This window comes from Eleutherodactylus coqui, chromosome 12 (assembly GCF_035609145.1).
Source record: "Eleutherodactylus coqui strain aEleCoq1 chromosome 12, aEleCoq1.hap1, whole genome shotgun sequence".
Taxonomy (NCBI): Eukaryota; Metazoa; Chordata; class Amphibia; order Anura; family Eleutherodactylidae; genus Eleutherodactylus; species Eleutherodactylus coqui.
This window is the reverse complement of record NC_089848.1, coordinates 67,901,526-67,923,618: the sequence shown is the minus strand read 5'-3', so window position 1 is coordinate 67,923,618 and position 22,093 is coordinate 67,901,526. Positions and strand designations below refer to the sequence as shown.

The window sequence follows — 22,093 nt, the reverse complement described above, 5'->3', positions numbered from 1 at the left end:
TTGGGCAGACCCCATAGTTAGTGGTGTCTGTCTGGCGGCATTTGTTTCTGTCACCGAATGGATTCTACATTCTGCTTTCCTGCTGGAACAGAACAACAGAATGCTAAATGCTGGTGTGAACCCAGCCTTATCCGTGTAAATACAGCAGTCCGTATTATGCATGTGTGAGATATGTTACATAATGTCAATATTGAATATTACAGATTATTTTAATTGAAAAACTAATTATGTGCAACTAATTAATTTAAAAATCACCCCAAAATCAACATTTTTATAATTTTTTATTGGCAGCTTATATGTTCTATCCTACTGTCAATATGTTTTGTCCAGCATAGTTGCAAATTCACTCTACCATATGTATATTATCATGTCTGTTGGGAAGCACGGTGACTCAATGGTGAAAGCTGTTGCCTTGCAGCACTGGCATCCTTGGTTCAAATCTGACCAAAGGCAACATCTTCATGGAGTTTGTGTGGGTCTCTTTTAGGTATTTTGGTTTTCGCTCACACTGCAAAACATACTAATAGGCAGAGGTGTGACTTGAAGCTCTTGGGCCCCAATCCAAATTCTGTAACAGGGCCCCTAACTATAATGATTTATTTATAGGATTGGGCTCCCTATATGGAGAAGAGAGGCCTTATGGGCCCCCTAAGGCTCCTGGGCCCGGGTGAAACCGTATTCCCTGCATCCCCTATAGTTACACCCCTGGATAGGTTGCATTGTGAGCCTCAATGAAGACAGGACACAATGTGAGTGATGGCAATCTATGTACACTTCTGTGGGTTATGTATTCACTATATAGTAACATAATATGTTAGGCCGGAAAAAAACGACGTCCATCTAGTTCAGCCCATTTCCACCCCAATGTTGATTTAGAGGAAGGCAAAAAAAATCCCAATGAGGTAGAACCCAATTTTCCCAATTAAAAGAAAAAAAATTCCTTCCCGACTCCAATCTGGCAACCAAGTAATCCCCGGATCACCGACCCTTCTGAAGTAATCGGTGACTATAACCTGTAGTATTATAATACGCAAGAAAGGCAACTCTCTTGGCGTTGACTGTGGTCCTTACAACTCTACATTGTGAAGCTGCAGGTGTTTTCCTTTTGAGCTTCATGGTGTTTATAGTTACAATGAAGGGTGACACTACACCATCTTGTAGACCCCGCACCTGCTGTTTTATAGGAACATATGTCAGAGTAAGCTACATAATAACTCTAGCCAACTACTACTCCATGGAAGCAATGCCTTTATCTTAGGTTTTACTGAATGAAAAAAATAGCACAAATGGATTCCATATGGTACTGCTCCGCAGACATGGGAGCGGCACGCTTTGTTTACTACACAATTAAAAAGGGAAACTTAAGAGGAACTATTGGCTTTCTGATTTAGGCACATTTGGAAATAATTCTGGTGCTCAACAACTTTGTACTGTACAGAAGTAAAACCTTGCATTTTTGTATGTAATACTGGGCTCCTGGCACCCTTCTCCGACTTACAGTGTACTTTGAAACAACATTTAAACACACTCTCCACTGACACACATACTTCTCACACATATGTCATACACAAAAGTCCCATGTAGGACACATGTCACATACATGACACCACAAGGCTATAAAATACTATACAGAGACATAGTGCAGTGGTAATGCTATGAAAAAAGAACAGATGAATAATGTTACACTATCCTACTAAAGGTATTTGGACAATCCTATTGGCAGAATGTCTTAAAGGGGTTCTCTGCTTGTAAACTATTGATGGCCTATCCTTAGGATAAGCCATCAATCGTAGATCAGTGGAGTTTCGCCACTGAGGACTCCTGCTCTGCAGTAACCTGGTTTATGCAGGAAGAAGACAGCTCCATTCTCACTGTAGTGGGCGGGCTTGGTATTGCAGGCCATTCACTTCAATAGAAACTTTCCCTGCAATACCAAGCCTGGCCCCTGGAGTGGGAATGGAGTTGTCTACTTCCTGTGAAAATCAGCTCCGTGCATAAGAACACTGGTCTGGCAAACTGCTAATCAGTGAGATTCCTGGGCAGCAAACTCCTGTTGAGCTAATATTGATGGCCTATCCTATGGATAGGCCATTAATTGAGATGAGCGAGCACCAAAATGCTCGGGTGCTCGTTACTCGGAACGAACTTTTCGCGATGCTCGAGGGTTCGTTTCGAATAACGAACCCCATTGAAGTCAATGGGCGACCCGAGCATTTTTGTATTTCGCCGATGCTTGCTAAGGTTTTCATGTGTGAAAATCTGGGCAATTCAAGAAAGTGATGGGAACGACACAGCAACGGATAGGGCAGGCGAGGGGCTACGTGTTGGGCTGCATCTCAAGTTCACAGGTCCCACTATTAAGCCACAATAGCGGCAAGAGTGGGCCCCCCCCCTCCCAACAACTTTTACTTCTGAAAAGCCCTCATTAGCAATGCATACCTTAGCTAAGCACCACACTACCTCCAACAAAGCACAATCACTGCCTGCATGACACTCCACTGCCACTTCTCCTGGGTTACATGCTGACCAACCGCCCCCCCCCCCCTCCCCCCCACAGCGCACACCAAAGTGTCCCTGCGCAGTCTTCAGCTGCCCTCATGCCACACCACCCTCATGTCTATTTAGAAGTGCGTCTGCCATGAGGAGGAACCGCAGGCACACACTGCAGAGGGGTTGGCACGGCTAGGCAGCGACCCTCTTTAAAAGTGGTGGGGCGATAGCCCACAATGCTGTACAGAAGCAATGAGAAATAGAATCCTGTGTCACCGCCATCAGGAGCTGCACACGTGGGCATAGCATGTGCCACACACTATTCATTCTGTCAAGGTGTCTCTGCATGCCCCAGTCAGACTGGTAATATGCACCTTAACAGTAACCGCGTTGGTGGTAATGTGGTGGTGACTGCGGACCTAGTAGCACGGTTGTATTTTGTTGGTTTTCGGAATGCGGCCAGGATTAAGTGGGCCGTGGCGGGGGGATGGTGTGGGGGCTCTCTTGTTGTGTCGGTAAAGGTGAAATTCTTGGACTGCCACCAGACGAACCAATGCAAAGGCATTTGCCAAGAATGTTTGTTTTCCCTGTTGGAGGAGGAGGGGGATGTTTTTGAGGCACTACGTGTCCTCTACACGTGTCCGTGGTTATATGCACCTTAACATTAACCGCGTTGGTGGGAAATGGCCTCGCCGCCATCATGTCTTTGGGAAGCCTCTGTTTCCACACCCCAGAGACATACCATTAGCAGCGGTATAGGCAGAGCCCAGAATTCGTAACATTTCAGCCATAGCATTAGGACAGGCCCCACTAACATATCTCTAGCAGCATTATAGCGGGAGCGCAGTCTTCGTTCCATGTCAGCAATAGTAGCACTCAAGACAGGCCCCAGTAACAATTCCGAAGCAGCATTATAGCGGGAGCGCAGTCTTCGTTCCATGTCAGCAATAGTAGCACTCAAGACAGGCCCCAGTAACAATTCCGAAGCAGCATTATAGCGGGAGCGCAGTCTTCGTACCATGTCAGCAATAGTAGCACTCAAGACAGGCCCCAGTAACAATTCCGAAGCAGCAGTATAGCGGGAGCGCAGTCTTTGTTCCATGTCAGCAATAGTAGCACTCAAGACAGGCCCCAGTAACAATTCCGAAGCAGCAGTATAGCGGGAGCGCAGTCTTCGTTCCATGTCAGCAATAGTAGCACTCAAGACAGGCCCCAGTAACAATTCCGAAGCAGCAGTATAGTGGGAGCGCAGTCTTAGTTCCATTTCAGTAGCTGCAGTATAGCCAAGGCCCAAGTTACATTTATGTAGCTAAAGTGTAGGCCAACCCCACACATACTTCTGTACCATGAGTGCAGGTGAAGAACATACAAATTGCTATGATTACACTGTAGGTGAGGGCCCCAAAAAATTGGTGTACCAACAGTACTAATGTACCTCAGTAAAAATTGGCCATGCCCAACCAAGATGGCAGGTGAAACCCATTAATCGCTTTGGTTAATGTGGCTTAAGTGGTAACTAGGCCTGGAGGCAGCCCAGTTTAACGAAAAATTGGTTCAAGTTAAAGTTTCAACGCTTTTAAGAGCATTGAAACATATAAAAATTGTTTCGAAAAATTAGATGAGTGAGCCTTGTGGCCCTAAGAAAAATTGTCCGTTCAGCGTGATTACGTGAGGTTTCAGGAGGAGGAGCAGGAGGAGGAGGAGGAATATTAGACACAGATTGATGAAGCAGAAATGTCCCCGTTTTGGATGGTGAGAGAGAACGTAGCTTCCATCCGCGGGTGCAGCCTACGTATTGCTTAGGTATCGCTGCTGTCCACTGGTGGAGAAGAGAAGTCTGGGGAAATCCAGTCTTTGTTCATCTTGATGAGTGTTAGCCTGTCGGCACTGTCGGTTGACAGGCGGGTACGCTTATCTGTGATGATTCTCCCAGCCGCACTAAACACCCTCTCCGACAAGACGCTAGCCGCAGGACAAGCAAGCACCTCCAGGGCATACAGCGCTAGTTCAGGCCACGTGTCCAGCTTCGACACCCAGTAGTTGTAGGTGGCAGAGGCGTCACGGAGGACGGTCGTGCGATCGGCTACGTACTCCCTCACCATCCTTTTACAGTGCTCCCGCCGACTCAGCCTTGACTGGGGAGCGGTGACACAGTCTTGCTGGGGAGCCATAAAGCTGGCCAGGCCCTTAAAGACTGTTGCACTGTCTGGGCTGTACATGCTGCTCGATCTACGCACCTCCCCTGCTACCTGGCCCTCGGAACTGCGCCTTCTGCCACTAGCGCTGTCGGATGGGAATTTTACCATCAGCTTGTCCGCCAGGGTCCTGTGGTATAGCAACACTCTCGAACCCCTTTCCTCTTCGGGAATGAGACTGGGAAGGTTCTCCTTATAGCGTGGGTCGAGCAGTGTGTACACCCAGTAATCCGTAGTGGCCAGAATGCGTTGAATGCGAGGGTCACGAGAAAGGCATCCTAACATGAAGTCAGCCATGTGTGCCAGGGTACCTGTACGCAACACATGGCTGTCCGCACTAGGAAGATCACTTTCAGGATCCTCCTCCTCCTCCTCCTCCTCCTCCTCCTCAGGCCATGCACGCTGAAATGATGACAGGCAAGCAGCATGGGTACCGTCAGCAGTGGGCCAAGCTGTCTCTTCCCCCTCCTCCTCATCCTCCTCCTCCTCCTCCTGAACGCGCTGAGATATAGACAGGAGGGTGCTCTGACTATCCAGCGACATACTGTCTTCCCCCAGCTCTGTTTCCGAGCGCAAAGCGGCTGCCTATGGTTTGCAGGGAACTTCTCAAGATGCATAGCAGAGGAATGGTGACGCTAATGATTGCAGCATCGCCGCTCACCACCTGGGTAGACTGATCAAAGTTTCGAAGGACCTGGCAGATGTCTGCCAACCAGGCCCACTCTTCTGAAAAGAATTGAGGAGGCTGACTCCCACTGCGCCGCCCATGTTGGAGTTGGTATTCCACTATAGCTCTACGCTGCTCATAGAGCCTAGCCAACATGTGGAGCGTAGAGTTCCACCGTGTGGGCACGTCGCACAGCAGTCGGTGCACTGGCAGATTAAAGCGATGTTGCAGGGTGCGCAGGGTGGCAGCGTCCGTGTGGGACTTGCGGAAATGTGCGCAGAGCCGGCGCACCTTTACGAGCAGGTCTGACAAGCGTGGGTAGCTTTTCAGAAAGCGCTGAACCACCAAATTAAAGACGTGGGCCAGGCATGGCACGTGCGTGAGGCTGCCGAGCTGCAGAGCTGCCACCAGGTTACGGCCGTTGTCACACACGACCATGCCCGGTTGGAGGCTCAGCGGCGCAAGCCAACGGTCCGTCTCCTCTGTCAGACCCTGCAGCAATTCGTGGGCCGTGTGCCTCCTATCTCCTAAGCTGAGTAGTTTCAGCACGGCCTGCTGACGCTTGCCCACCGCTGTGCTGCCACGCCGCGCGACACCGACTGCTGGCGACGTCCTGCTGCTGCTGACACATCTAGATTGCGAGACAGAGGTTGAGGAGGAGGAGGAGGAGGGTGCTTTAGTGGAGGAAGCATACACCGCCGCAGATACCACCACCGAGCTGGGGCCCGCAATTCTGGGGGTGGGTAGGACGTGAGCAGTCCCAGGCTCTGACTCTGTCCCAGCCTCCACTAAATTCACCCAATGTGCCGTCAGGGAGATATAGTGGCCCTGCCCGCCTGTGCTTGTCCACGTGTCCGTAGTTAAGTGGACCTTGCCACTAACCGCATTGGTGAGGGCGCGTACAATGTTGCGGGAGACGTGGTCGTGCAGGGCTGGGACGGCACATCGGGAAAAGTAGTGGCGACTGGGAACTGAGTAGCGCGGGGCCGCCGCCGCCATCATAGCTTTGAAGGACTCCGTTTCCACAACCCTATACGGCAGCATCTCAAGGCTGATAAATTTGGCTATGTGGACGGTTAACGATTGAGCGTGCGGGAGCGTGGTGGCATACTTGCGCTTGCGCTCCAACACTTGCGCTAGCGACGGCTGGACTGTGCGGTGCGAGACATTGCTGGATGGGGCCGAGGACAGCGGAGGTGAGGGTGTGGGTGCAGGCCATGAGACGGTTGTGCCTGTGTCCTGAGAGGGAGGTTGGATCTCAGTGGCAGGTTGGGGCACAGGGGGAGAGGCAGCGGTGCAAACCGGAGGCGGTGAACGGCCTTCGTCCCACCTTGTGGGGTGCTTGGCCATCATATGTCTGCGCATGCTGGTGGTGAGGCTGTTGGTGGTGGCTCCCCGGCTGATCTTGGCGCGACAAAGGTTGCACACCACTGTTCGTCGGTCGTCAGGCGTCTCTGTGAAAAACTGCCAGACCTTAGAGCACCTCGGCCTCTGCAGGGTGGCATGGCGCGAGGGTGTGCTTTGGGAAACACTTGGTGGATTATTCGGTCTGGCCCTGCCTCTACCCCTGGCCACCGCACTGCCTCTTGCAACCTGCCCTGCTGATGCCCTTGCCTCCCCCTCTGAAGACCTGTCCTGAGTAGGCGTTGCACACCAGGTGGGGTCAGTCACCTCATCGTCCTGCTGCTCTTCCTCCGAATCCTCTGTGCGCTGCTCCCTTGGACTTACTGCCCTTACTACTACCTCACTGCAAGACAACTGTGTCTCATCGTCATCGTCCTCCTCACTCACAGAAAGTTCTTGAGACAGTTGGCGGAAGTCCCCAGCCTCTTCCCCCGGACCTTGGGAACTTTCGAATGGTTGGGCATCAGTGACGATAAACTCCTCTGGTGGGAGAGGAACCACTGCTGCCCAATCTGAGCAGGGGCCCGAGAACAGTTCCTGGGAGTGTTCCCGCTCCTGAGCAGGTGTCATTGTAGTGGAGTGAGGAGGCTGGGAGGAAGGAGGAGCAGCAGACAGAGGATTCGGATTTGCAGCAGTGGACGGCGCAGAACTGTGGCTGGACGATAGGTTGCTCGAAGCACTTTCTGCCATCCAGGACAGGACCTGCTCACACTGCTCATTTTCTAATAAAGGTCTCCCGCGTGGACCCATTAATTGGGCGATGAATGTGGGGACGCCAGAAACGTGCCTCTCTCCTAATTGCGCAGCAGTCGGATGCGACACACCTGGATCAGGAGCTCGGCCTGTGCCCACACCCTCACTTGGGCCTACGCGTCCTCGGCCGCGTCCACGTCCTCTAGGCTTACCCCTACCCCTCAGCATGCTGTATTACCATTGATTTGATTTCCCAGGCAGGAAATAAATTGGCGCAAGCCTGCAGGCCAAATATAATGTTTTCGCTTTTTTGCAAAGGGAAGGACCCACTGCGTATATTCAATGAACAATAACTTTTAGAACTGTAGTGTGGCCCTGAAAAAGTGACACACAACTTTAGTGTAGCAGAGTTATTAACTCTAGCAGAGCAGGTATTTGCCAGTCAGGAAAGACAATGGCGCAAGCCTGCAGTAAAGCGTAGCTGGTTGCGTCTGATTTTTGTACATTGTCCACGCAGCACACATGTACACGGAGACCTTAGGACTGACACAGGCAGGCCAAATATAATTACTTTTCCTTTTTTGCAAAGGGAAGGCCCCACTGCGTATATTCAATGAACAATAACTTTTAGAACTGTAGTGTGGCCCTGAAAAAGTGACACACAACTTTAGTGTAGCAGAGTTATTAACTCTAGCAGAGCAGGTATTTGCCAGTCAGGAAAGACAATGGCGCAAGCCTGCAGTAAACCGTAGCTGGTTGCGTCTGATTTTTGTACGTTGTCCACGCAGCACACACGTACACAGAGACCTTAGGACTGACACAGGCAGGCCAAATATAATTTCTTTTCCTTTTTTGCAAAGGGAGGGCCCCACTGCGTATATTCAATGAACAATAACCATGTTGTGGCCCTGCCTACACAATTCTGTCCCTGTAGTATCAATGGAGGGTGCAATGCTCTGCACAGACGATTTTTAGAAAAAAAAAAAAATGCAACACTGCTAACAGCAGCCAGCACAGTACTGCACACGCTTAAATTTGGCCCTAGAAAGGACTGTTGAGGTTCTTGAAGGCTACACTCACTCCTAACACTCTCCCTGCCTATGCACCACTTCTGTCCCTAATGCCGGGTGCAATGCTCTGCACTGCCGATTTTGAGAAAAAAAAAAAACACTGCTAGCAGCAGCCTGCACACAGATAGATGTGGCCCTAAGAAGGACCTTTGGGCTTCTTGAAGCCTACACTGACTCCTAACGCTCTCCCTACAGCAGCACCAGCACGATAGTACTTTCCGTCAGCTGAGTCACAAGGCATCTGAGCCGAGCCGCGGGAGGGGCCGATTTTTATACTCGGGTGACATCTGATCTCGCCAGCCACTCACTGCAGGGGGGTGGTATAGGGCTTGAACGTCACAGGGGGAAGTTGTAATGCCTTCCCTGTCTTTCAATTGGCCAGAAAAGCGCGCTAACGTCTCAGAGAGGAAACTGAAAGTAACCAGAACACCGCGTGGTGCTCGTTACGAGTAACGAGCATCCCGAACACCCTAATATTCCCACGAATATCAAGCTCGGACGAGTACGTTCGCTCATCTCTAGCCATTAATAGTTTTACAACTAGACAACCCCTTTAATAGCATGTCATGTGCCCAAAGCCATACTACATAAAATGCAGACCCTTGGAGATGTCAATCATAGTCTGCAATGGGAACTGCATGCTATTGGATATATGAGTTATGCTGTTGAACACATCACGAAGTGCAATGCATCGGCTCATTTATAATGGAACAAGAAGCGCCATCATTGGACAGGTGAGCAGTGGAAAAATGTACTACGATGTGACGAATTGCGCTGCTCAATCTTCAAATCAGTTGGATGAACTTGGGTGTGGAGGATGCCTGAGGAACGCCTTTTGCTTATTAACTCATTCCTCATTAACTTGTACTAACTCATTCCCCAAACAGACGGCATTAGCCTGTAAAGGCCTTTTTAATGAGTTACAATCTATTTGCTTGGTGCTCGTCATCCAGCTCAATATTGAGCCATGCAAAACTTGCCCCACTGTCTATGCTTGTGAGATTAGCAAGTAACATTTTTAAGGCCACTGTACCTAATGGACATCTAGGTATGTGTAATATAAAAAGTGGCAGCAGCATGCAACATATATTTACTATCAGAGGTATACATACCAATAATCAATACTCTAACCACATTAAATAATGCAAGCTTCTTGGTATATAATTTGATCAAATTACATTAGCCCATCTACCAACGTCCAGGTGACCAAGCTCTCAGATGGGTCCTAACTAGAGATGAGCGAGCATACTCTCTAAGGGCAATTGCTCGATCGAGCATTGCCCTTAGCGAGTACCTGCCCGCTCGGGAACAAAGATTCGGCTGCCGGCCTGGAGCGGCAGGGGAGAGCGGGGAGAAACGGTGGGGAGATATCTCTCTCCCTCTCTCCCCCGCTTCCCCCTGCTCATGGCCGCAACTCACCTGTCACCCGCGCCGGCAGCCGAACCTTCTCTGCCGAGCGGGGAGATACTCGCTAAGGACAATGCTCGGTCGAACAATTGTCCTTAGCGAGTATGCTCGCTCATCTCAAGTCCTAACGCTAATACCAAGTAGTTTAATCTTAACTTAGGAAAGATGGATACCTACCTATAAGAATGCTCCTCTCTTGGGACTAAGCCTACAAATAAAAGCAGGGAAGTTAGGATATCATTTATATGGTCCAATAGGAGCCACAGAAGGTAAATGGGCGGCAGGTGTGCACGACCAAGTGAAGGCAGCCAAAACTTCACAATATTTGTAGAAAGAAGGATAAAATAGGTCGGCACTTCCCAACAGAAATCTATAGGTGCCCGTTAAACAATAGCTGCAACATATATTAGAAGCAGAAACCAAAAAGTGGCAACAGCACTCAAAATTCCTTTACTATCATAAGTATACATACCTATAATAAATAATCTATTGGACCATATAGATGATATCCTACCTTCCCTGGTTTTATTTGTAGGCTTAGTCCCAAGAGAGGAGCATTCTTACAGGTAGGTACCCATCTTTCCCAGGTTAAGATTAGACCACCTGGTATTAGTGTTAGGACTCCTCTGAAAGCTATTAAAATACCCTGAGGGTACACATCATATGACTTGGTGCTTGTTCACATCAGAGTTTTTGCTTTCCGTTTGGCTGTTCCATCAGAGCAGCAGCAGAACTGAAAAAAGGGCTCCATTTTAACTCCCTTTGATTTTGATGGGATTTTCTGAGTTTCAGTTATGCTCAGTTTGGATCACTCCATCTGCTTTCCATTTTTTACGAAAAATAGAGTAGACTGCAGGGCTCCAGGAAAAAAAGGAAAGCAAGCAGAAAGGGCTTTTTCTTTTTTTTTAACAGTATAGCCAATGGGTAAAGGAACTGGATGGAAAGTCTGTGTTGGGGTGCCTACTAGAGATGAGCGAGCGTACTCAGAAAAGCACTACTCGCTCGAGTAATTTGCTTTATCCGAGTATCGCTGTGCTCGCCCCTGAAGATTCGGGTGCCGGCACGGAGCGGGGAGCTGCAGGGGAGAGCGGGGAGGAACGGAGGGGAGATCTTTCTCTCCCTCTCTCCCGCCCGCTCTCCCCTGCTCCCCGCTGCGACTCACCTGTCAGCCGCAGCGGCACCCGAATCTTCAGGGACAAGCACAGCGATACTCGGATAAAGCAAATTACTCGAGCGAGTAGTGCTTTTCCGAGTACGCTCGCTCATCTCTAGTGCCTACCCACTAGCTATATTTATTCTATTGATGCAAGAGCGAGTGCTTCACAGCACAGAGAAAACTCTGCGATATCACTCTTTGTTGTCAATGGGGCCAGCGGCAGCAGCGCCGGCCCCATTGAAAGCATAGGGAGTACATCGTGTGACAGTTTTGGCAGCTATGGCAGAGGATTCCTTCATCCCTGCGGTACCACTCAGTTGTTATTCAATGGCTGAACACTGCCTGTAATTGGCTGAACGCTGTGACCAATCGCAGGCAGCGCTCAGCTGTCATTCAATGGCTGAGCGCTGCCTGTGACTGGCTGAGCGCTCAGCCAATGAGACCAGTGCTTTCTGGGGGCAGGGATTTTTCAATCCTTGGCCTCCAGAAGACAACTGCCGCAGCCAGAGAGAAGAGCCGGACGGCTCTTCTACGTGAGTATAATTTTTTAAAACTTCTTTTTACAGCAAGGGCTGATTTTGAGGGAAGGGCTTATATTTCAAGCCCTTCCCCAAAAGCATTGCTGCGGAAGTTGCCTGCAACCCACTGCTTTCAATGGGGCTGCAGCAGTGCTGACCCCATTGAAAGCAATGGGATAGCATCGTGGACCTCTGCCACAGCTGTCACAGCTGTGGCAGAGGATTCCTTCTTCCCTGTGGCCCCTGCGGAGATGAAGGAATCCTCTGCCATAGCTGTCACAGCTGTGGCAGAAGTCAGCGATATACTCCCTATGTTTTTAATGGGGCTGGCGCTGCTGGCTCCGGCCCTATTGAAAACTCTGAGCAATATCGCAGATTTCTTCTCTGCGCTGCGAGGCTTGAGAGTAAAAATTGCAAATGAGTATGAAACCATTGGAAATCATTTGTTTCATAATGATCGCTCTCGCATCGCAAGAAAAAATATCAATAGTGGGTAGAAGCCCTTACAGCGGTTTTGGGATCCCTTACTTTCTAGTATTTCGGTACGAGTATTGTATATGTTTCTCCAACTTCTGGTGGGAGGGTATTAGGTGATACTTGCTTGGTCTCAAATTTGGGTAATTTGTCAACCTGGCCTTGTGCTTAACTCATAAATTCAGTCTTCTTCTGACTGTGAAAGAGGTCAGACCTTGGTGCTGGATCTTCTGTTTGCTTGAGTCTTCTCAAAGTTGAGTACTGCATTTATTATTCTTTTCATCTTGTTTTCTGTGGTCTTCTCCATAGGGTCTGCTAGTGGTCCAGGTATGTGGTTAGGTTCGCCCTTGTCAGGGTAGGTTATCTGTGCACAGGCAGATCCCTTCCCTGTGTGAGGGTCTTTAGGGACAGTCTTTTTCTTGTGGTGGTTTTCTTTATTGCTTACCACAGTTTGATGTGCAGTTGCGTAGTATTTCAGGTTTACGGATCCAACGCATCCTGCTTGGATGTGACAGTCTGTTTTCATTTTTCTTGACAAACGGATCCAATTTAAATGAGCATGTGGAAAAGGGAAGAAATAAAATGATACAAAACAGAACTGTTAAAAAAAACAGAAGTAAACTTCACAAATTGGAAACAAACTGATAGATGTGGTCTGGTTTTTTTTTTTTTTTTTTTTTTTACAGATGTCTACCGGATCCGTTAAAAAAATTAAAGGAAACCATTGGTGCCATTTGGTTCCATTCTAAATCTATTTTGCTATTCATTTCATTTTTTTTTAATGGAAAGCAAAACTCTGATGTGAATGAGCCCTATTCATCACGGGCCCTATTGATTACATGATAGTTTTATTCAGTATGCAACGACTTCAGCAACATCCTAAATTATGCAATCTAAATAATTAATGTCCTAGATTGTGCATGTGGAAGCGGAAGGTGCAGTGGACAAGAAATAAAAGGTGAACACATAAGCGGGTGGTGGATTTACTCATTATAGACACAGGGGTTGACATACGAGCTTCGTGTGAAGTTTTTTTTTAGAGAACTTAAAGGATCCCGATGTGTATATTTATTTATATGGAGAAATATCATATTAGAACAGAGATGTTAGAAATTTGACTGATGATGTAAATTCCGTTTACAGCACAATTATAAGGAGTCCTAAACTGTACATATCTCCGAGGACTCAATAAACTTCTAAGTAATGTTCATGAATTATGCAGTTGAGATGGAAAGAGTCATTCGACTTTACTAAATGCTTTGATGAGCGTCGCTTGCCTCGGGCCTAACTGACATTCAAACGAAATGTTTGTCTTTAAGAAATCCATGCTGCATAATACATGGTGTAACGGGCATTGTACAAATGAAGACCTTATTTCCCCCCATCCTTTCACCTTGAGTATTGGAGGCATGGCTCATTCTTTTACCATTTTAATGTAGTATAACAACCATCATTCTAGAAATAGCAAAAACGAGCCAAGATCCCCAAGATCATATCTACACAAATGAATTTATAGTTCTATGAACAAATCCTCGTAACATGGGCCTTACAGGTTCTTGTGCTGCCCAAGGCGGGGACTTAAGAAGAGGTGACCTTCTCGCATTCTGATGCAAGGACCATCATTGTTGACCACATCCTGTTGGAGGGATCAACACTATTAACCACATGCTGTTGGAGGGACCAACATTATTGACCTCATGCTGTTGGAGGGACCAACATTATTGACCACATGCTGTTGGAGGGACCAACACTATTAACCACATGCTGTTGGAGGGACCAACATTATTGACCACATGCTGTTGGAGGGACCAACATTATTGACCACGTGCTGTTGGAGGGACCAACATTATTGACCACATGCTGTTGGAGAGACCAACATGATTGACTACATGCTGTTGGAGGGACCAACATTATTGACCACATGCTGTTGGAGGGACCAACATTATTGACCTCATGCTGTTGGAGGCACCAACATTATTGACCACATGCTGTTGGAGAGACCAACATTATTGACCTCATGCTGTCGGAGGGACCAACATTATTGACCACATGCTGTTGGAGGGACCAACATTATTGACCACCTGCTGTTGGAGGGACCAACATTATTGACCTTAGGCTGTCAGAGGGACCAGCATTATTGACTACATGCTGTTGGAGGGACCAACATTATTGACCACATGCTGTTGGAGAGACCAACATTATTGACCGCATGCTGTCGGAGGGACCAACATTATTGACCACATGCTGTTGGAGGGACCAACATTATTGACCACGTGCTGTTGGAGGGACCAACATTATTGACCACATGCTGTTGGAGGGACCAACATTATTGACCTCATGCTGTTGGAGGGACCAACATTATTGATCACATGCTGTTGGAGGGACCAACATTATTTCCGCACCCCATTTATTTCAATGGGCGATTTAGTGCGTAAAATACATGCTGCAAAAATAAGACATACTGCATGTGATTTTATGCGCATAAAATACGCAGTGCAAAAATGTTAGTGTGGGAGGCCCCATTGAAATACATGTAGGGTTAGTGCTGTGTACTATGCACGCATGAAAAAATACGCTTGTGTGAGACTGGCTTTAGTGTGGATTTTACTCTGAAAAAGCCATACCATTTTCGCTGTCTGTAAATGTACTTTAAAGGAGTTTTCTGGGCTTTAGATATAGACGACCTATCCTTAGGTATAAGGTTGACTCCTGGCACAACCGTCAATCCGTTATTTGAAGGGACAACGGTGCTCAAGTGACATCAAGTCCATCGGTCATATGACCTCAAGCACCACTCTAATGCATGGAAGTGCCTTGAATACATAGAGGAGACCTCCGGAGTGTGATAGGTGAATGGGGCAGGCATGGAAAAAATGTGTTTTCTTCAGAGTGGCCCTTTAAACCATTCTCTGTTATATACTGTTTGGTCAACTCAGCAGTAACACATTTAGGATGCCCAAATAAGATGCATGCTTATAACCAGATCTCTATTTAGAAGACGTATGAGTACAGGCAATGGGTATAATGTTTGTAAGATTTCCATGCCGTTTAAGACTTTATCAGCTTTTTGGCATCATGTACTTTGCTTTCATCACATCAATTTTAGGACTGCAAGTAGAAGTCAGATGTTATACTTTGCCAAAGACTGAAATGCTATGGCAAGGAACGACTTTAATTTACTTGTAACAAAAATTAATTCTCCGATGGCCCAATCTACGATGTAATGTATCTTATAGTCTTCTCATTCTTTGGAGACTTATATCAGTGAACAGTTTAACACGGTATGGAGTGTGTGTGTGTGTGTGTGTGTGGGGGGGGGATTTTAACCTTTTTATGGAAGGTTAACTCTTGTGCACCCATGTAAGATACATGTTAATCAACTATGGAACATCTACTGTATATTTGGATTTCAAAGCAATAGTATTGACATAGAATCATAGAATGGTAGAGTTGGAAGGGACCTCCAGGGTCATCAGGTCCAACCCCCTGCTCAGTGCAGGATCACTAAACCATCCCAGACAGATGTCTGTCCAGCCTGTTTGAAAACTTCCATTGAAGGAGAACTCGCCACCTCCCGTGGTAACCTGTTCCACTGATTGATCACCCTCACTGGCAGAAAGTTTTTTCTAATACCTAATTTGTGTCTCCTCCCTTTCAGTTCCATCCTATTGCTTCTAGTCTTTCCTTGTGCAAATGAAAATAGATAATGTCAAAGAGAGGTTGATAACTTTCTGCCAGACAGCATTGAATCCACTGAAACATAAAATAACTATGCGGTGAATGTCTTAAGAAAACTTAAAGAGGTTGTAACAGAATCACAACTTATCAACAGAATAGGGGATAACTTGTTGATTGATGAACTTCTCACCACTAAAAAGCCCACCGATCTCGAGAATAGGAGACCCAAATTCCCGTCTGCCTGTCACTGCGTGTTTGCCTCTATCCGGCGATGTCAGAATGAATGGAGCGTTGGCCTTACATGTGCCGTCCTTTCATTTCAATTGGCTGATAGAAATACCCGAGTGCTCGCCACTTGACTATGTCCGGCAGTCACATTGAAAGTGAATGGAGCACCATCGGCTTGAGTGGCCAATGATCCATTCCATACTATGGGGGGTACAGTAAGCCCGCAGGACCCTTCCTCATGAGATTGGTATGGGTGTCAGAAGAGACCCCCACCGACCAGCAAGTTATTCCCTATCCTGTGATTTTGTTAAACCCCTTTAACTAAACTGCTGCATCTTATAGATGTAGCAAGCGTTAACTTGACATTTGATAACCGACATTGCTGTAATTACAACTTACTAAGATGCTGTTAATCGAGTTGTCACTATGAGCCATTCATGTTAAGTATTGCTACACCTATACATCCCATGTAATGACATTTGTTGATGGCTATATTAGTGGGTGAGTGTGATGAAGCATTGCATTGATTTGCACATATATCCAATACCGGATGACTGTGACTACAATAGACCTGATATACTGTGGGATATTGCATATATAGGTGATAACACGAAACCTATAATCACATAAAGATCAGTGAGCACATTGAGAAAGGACAAAAGATGATCACTGACATCTACATCAGAGCATCGGCATACCTATAATGGAGGCACAAAGAACAGGAGTGTATAGAAAGATGATAACCTTGTTTCTCTATAACTGGAATTTCATGATTTTCTTCATCTCGTCTTATAACATCGGCAGGGTGTGTACTTGTGAGCCGGCAAGTCTGCACTCAGCATGGGCTCCATGTGACCGCCCAAATCTTGTGTGAAGTACAAACTAATAATTACTGACCTGGAAGTTGGTGCTGGATTTGTATTTTCATCTAGCAAAATTACTGTGATGATCTAGTTAATATAGTTGTGCCATATGTGTTCTACTCACTGCACACATTGGAGCCACGTGCCCTGTGCCTGTATGAGGGGAACAGGCAGTGCCTGCGGCGGCACCGCACTGTCATTGTGCAGGGCCTCTGCATAACACTGTATTAGAATGGCATCCAGTGGAACATGGCTGATTCTTTATATCTTTTCCACATGAATCTGAGACATATGCATGTATAGTAGGAACTAGCACAGTCCGTCCGATTCCTGGAATTTGGGCAAAAAAGTTTGCTTTGTTCTGATTAGTTCAAACCAAACCAGAACTTCGTCAATACCCCTAAAGCTGGTATATAACACTGTCTCGATGGGCACAAAACTCAAGCGAATATGAAATCCATTCTTCGAATGGAGTCACACACATAAGCAATTGCTTTGAGGAAAAAAAAACAAATCACAGCATTTTCTATCTTTTGGTGTCCCGTCAAAACTCCTCGCCAATGTTTTCAATGGGGCCTTAAAAGCCATTGTATAGCACATGCATGCCTTGATATGTGCATGCAAGTGCAATGTGATTTCCAATTGGAGTCAATAGGGAAACACTCGCGATCCTTTCACACACGTGAAACACATGCAGGAGGATCACAATTTTACAGAAACTGTGTTTTTTAATGAAAGAAAAAAACACTTCGGATCTCCATGAAAAATGCTCAATATCAAGCTGAGAAACTGAGCCCGATGTTGCGTTGGCCCGTGTAAATGTAGCCTAAGGGCTATAAAAGTCCTGTATAATACTCTCTAGGGCTCCCAGGGGAGTATAAAAGTACTGAGCTGCTTTAACTGCAAAGTTAATGAAGAAACAGAAGAAAGAAGACAAAAAAAAGGAAAAATAAGAAAGAAAAAAAGAGAAGAATGAAAAATATTATTTTTCCCACTTCTCCTTCTTCCTTTTCCTTCTTTTTAAAAGAAGGAAGAAGATTAATTTGTAGCCCAAAGTTTATGGAGCGGAAACCGGGTTCAACTGCTCTGGTTCGCTCAACACTAGTAGTGAGCATAGGTGTCTGTCATATTATATAGCTTAGTTATAGTACAAAGTATTAAAGGGGTATTCCGGAGACTGGGCGAAATATCCCTGCAGCTCTGTAACACATGCTATAAAATTATATTGCAGAATGACATGTTATCACTCTATGAAGCATATAGCTTTCACTTTGAATCACAGGAAAACCCCTTTAATAGAGCATACTTAGTGCTCCGTTAAAGCAGATATCTAATACAGAGGAGATCTGCTCTATAAGAGCCTCTCTAATCTCAGACGGGTTGTCAGACGAGACAAATACGTTAACCTTTTCCAATCCACTGTCTGATGTCTAAAGACATTCTGATTGAAAGCTGTACAGCTCCGATGTCGGAAGATGTCCGGCAGGGTATTCTTACTGTATATTACTGGTCGCTCTGTTGTCGAGGGCCTCTCCAGCATGTCCAATACCGCAGTATTGACTCTAGCCAGCAGTTGGCGCCATTGTATAATGGCAGAAAGTGAAAACCCCTAGGAAACCCTGAATCCAAAATTGGATTGCAAAGGATTAAGGGTATGTTCACACATGGTGGAAATGCTGTGGATGTTCTGCAGCAAAATCCTCAGCATTTCTGCACTTTGCTGATTTCAGCCTGCGCTCCTCTCACCTCCCAATACTATGAGCTGCTGTTGTCAGATTGCAGCACACACTGGCAATGGCTACTGAGTGTCGTCATTGGCGTTCATGTGATGTGCCGATCATTTGATGCTACTTCCACATCACATGACCAGCGGCTCTCAGTAGCTGTTGGTGGGTGCAGCAGTGTGTAGTATAGGGAGATGAGAGGAGTGTTGCACAGGCTGAAATCCGCTGCGGATCTGCAGCTAATCTGGAGTAAAAATCTGCACCAACGGTGTGGCTTTTGACGGAGTTTTTGATGAAGAAATGCTCAATTTTTTCTGCTATGTGTGAACATATCCAAAAAGGGTATTCCCATTTCAGACTTTCATGGTATTTCCACCTGAAATGACAGAAATGGGTCCTAACTGTGCATCTGTCTCTAGTTCTAGCCCGCACTACCCTGTTTTCTGAGGTGGCCAGGGGTGGTTGGGGTTACAGAAACAGCCAAGTGGGCAACCAAAGTATGTGTCACCGGGGTGTAGGTGCCCTACCAAGTGCCAGCAGTTGTTTGGGGGGGAAATCATCATTTTGCTGACGGACTCCATTTACGAGAAATATACAGTATCCAGCTTTCAGCCTGGGACATAAGTGTATGACAAGAAAGTTATGTCATGTTTATTATAATTTTGCTGACAGACTTCCTTTAAAACCCTAAAGAGACGTTAGTTACTTCGTCATTCAGTATTTCTTTGTTTTTAGGCTAAGGGGGAAGTTGTCTTTTATGGTACTTCTCTAAAAGTTATGGGGTGGGAGGATTCTCTTACTTTGGCGGACTGTTAGGGAGACCTGGAAGAAGACAGGTCAATGTTCTAGGTGACTGCTAAATGAGTCCCAGGAGAGCTAATATGGCTGGCAATGGTACTTGTTAGATATGTACATCACATTTCAGGAACTGAAGGCAGGAGATGTCTGGAGAACACATTGCTGAGCCTATAGGAACATAACACACATCAGGGAGTCACAAGTCCACTTGAGTTTTTATGTTTGTCTGAAGACATGCCGCTGTACAAATATTAATGCCATTACATTTCCTATTTGGCAGGACAATGTCAAGTCGACAACAATCTTTTCGGTCTGTTGGCATTTCAAGAAGCAAATCAGAAGGAACGCTGATTGACTTGGATGGGCAGAGTACACCTACAAATAACCCAGGTAACATTAGTATCTGGATTTCACCTTCTTTTACTGCAGCTTGAGTTGGACTGAAAATCCATCTTTCCTATTTCATCAACCTTAAAGTGGTATTCTGGTTTTGTTCCGTTTTTTCAATTTTTCGCCCATCCACTGGGTGTCAAAACTGATGGATGAGAGGTGATCCAATCCCTGGGACTACCACTATTTCCAAGAATAGGGGTCCCCTTTCCCCTGTCCTTCTCACCGTCCCCTTTAGTGAGGAGGAGAATTAATTAAGCATAGTTCAAAGTTGTGCAGTGCCGCTCAATTTATTTTCAATGGAGACATCCAAGTACAAAGCGATTGGCTATTTCCAGCAGCTCCATTGAAATGACTGGAGCGGCGGCCATGCAAGCCCAACCTGCGCTCCATTCAATGACATCACTGCAAGTGTGAGAAGCCACACGAAAGTGAGGAGGATGGGGGAAATGTAATCCCCATTCTCTGGATCGGTCCCAGTGGTCAGATTCCCACCGATTTATGAGTTTTAACCCATCCAGCAGGTGTAATAACTTGAAAAAAAAGCTCTATAACTGGAATACCCCTTTAATTGTGGCAAATATTGCATAGATGATATGTAACACTGCATGATGGTTGTTTAAAAGTGATTTTGAAACATTCTCGTACAGAAATTATTAACTTTTGAAGTTTTCTTCAATGTGTACTCTCGAACATAAATACAATCTACCATTAATGATTAACTTGGTGTAAAAGAAGGTTTTATCAGCTCTTTCCCAGCCAGCTTCCATAAAGACTAATATTGGTATATAGATAAAATTAATGGAAAACTGCCTGCTTCTGTACATCACTTTATTAGTAGCCATTACATCATCGTGTCTTATCTGGCATCACTTTGTGTGTTTGGGCAAGACCGATGCATAATTATATAGAAATTGCAAGGATTATAGCATGCAAGATCTGATGTGCATGGTCTGATTGGCTGCCTACTAATGCCCCTCTGAATTATATTATAGAGCTGCATGTACTGTATATATCTGTGTTGGGGCAAGCAGCTCCTTTAGAGCCAAAGCGAGCGTTTTATGATTACTGTACACTGTGTATCCAACAAATACTATCCAGCCATCACAAATGGCCGAAGTACACAATGCAATATAAATATGTATTTTGACTTTTGTGGTTGCTGGATACTATTTACAACTGATGTATCATCTTCGCATGTTTTTCTTTTATTGATTTTTGTGTACATGAATTTGCTATTTGTTACGTCCGTGCCGAGTTTAAACGTACCATGCCCGGAATGGATGCAAGGCAGTGTTCACACGAGATGAATAAACACCAGTAAGTCCCACTGCCCACTATCTGCTGTATGTAGGAAAACCCCTACCTAGGGTGATGACTCTGATAATGGCGGGCCCATGTCCCGAACCTGTGCCACCTGCACTGCCGCTAGGTGAAAAACACGCAGTGCCAATAAACAGGTGGTAATAAAAATAGGCAAAACTGAGGCAATGGCAGGAGTTACACCTATATGTAAATTAATACACCGGCTACTAAGATGTGGATCAGACCAACTTCATCAATATAAAATGAATATTCGGCACTCTACAAGAGCAGGAGCTGAAATATATAAACTTTCAGTATTGTTGATTGGCTAGCTAGGGGAAACATAAAAAGCCTAAGGGATTCTCAACATACGGTTCCCAGGAACTCTCTGCCATGATGGGCAAACCAGAGGGATATCAAACATCTATATATATATATATATATATATATATATATAGAGAGAGAGAGAGAGAGAGAGAGAGAGAGAGAGAGAGAGAGAGAGAGAGAGAGAGAGAGAGAGAGAGAGAGAGAGAGAGAGAGAGAGAGAGAGAGAGAGAGAGAGAGAGAGAGAGAGAGAGAGAGAGAGAGAGAGAGAGAGAGAGAGAGAGAGAGAGAGAGAGAGAGAGAGAGAGAGAGAGAGAGAGAGATCCAGCAAACAATTGCTCTGATTGGCTGAGCCGCAGTGCTCGAGAACCAATCACAGCCATGAATTCTAAAAGGAAGTCTGACAGAACTCTGGGGAACAGCGGGAGGGACCTGGACAGCACCTGCTAGGTAAGTTTTTTTGCTTTTTATTTTTCATGTATTGTACCTAGGGCTTATATTTCAAGTCCCCCCCCCCCCACACGAAAACCAGCATAGGGCTTATTTTAGTGGTAAGTTTTATTTTGGGGGAAACACGGTATAAAACAACATTCAAACAAGTATTAAGAACATAATAACTAGAATAAAAGGGAGATGGGCGTATCACCCGGCTATAAAACTATAGTTGCAGCATTCCTCCACTTTTTGTGTTGTTTTTGGTGCTTTGTGT

The 22,093-nt window shown here is 46.1% G+C and overlaps 1 protein-coding gene across 1 annotated transcript in view; it reads left to right on the top strand.

Moving 5' to 3' along the window:
- MACC1 (MET transcriptional regulator MACC1) overlaps positions 1 to 22,093 on the top strand; it is a 53,863-nt gene that overhangs the window by 14,443 nt on the left and 17,327 nt on the right. Inside the window, exon 2 of the mRNA XM_066585595.1 lies at positions 19,646 to 19,755. Coding sequence (XP_066441692.1) covers positions 19,650 to 19,755 — 106 coding nt within the window. The 5' untranslated portion in view covers positions 19,646 to 19,649. The remainder of the gene's footprint in view (positions 1 to 19,645; positions 19,756 to 22,093) is intronic.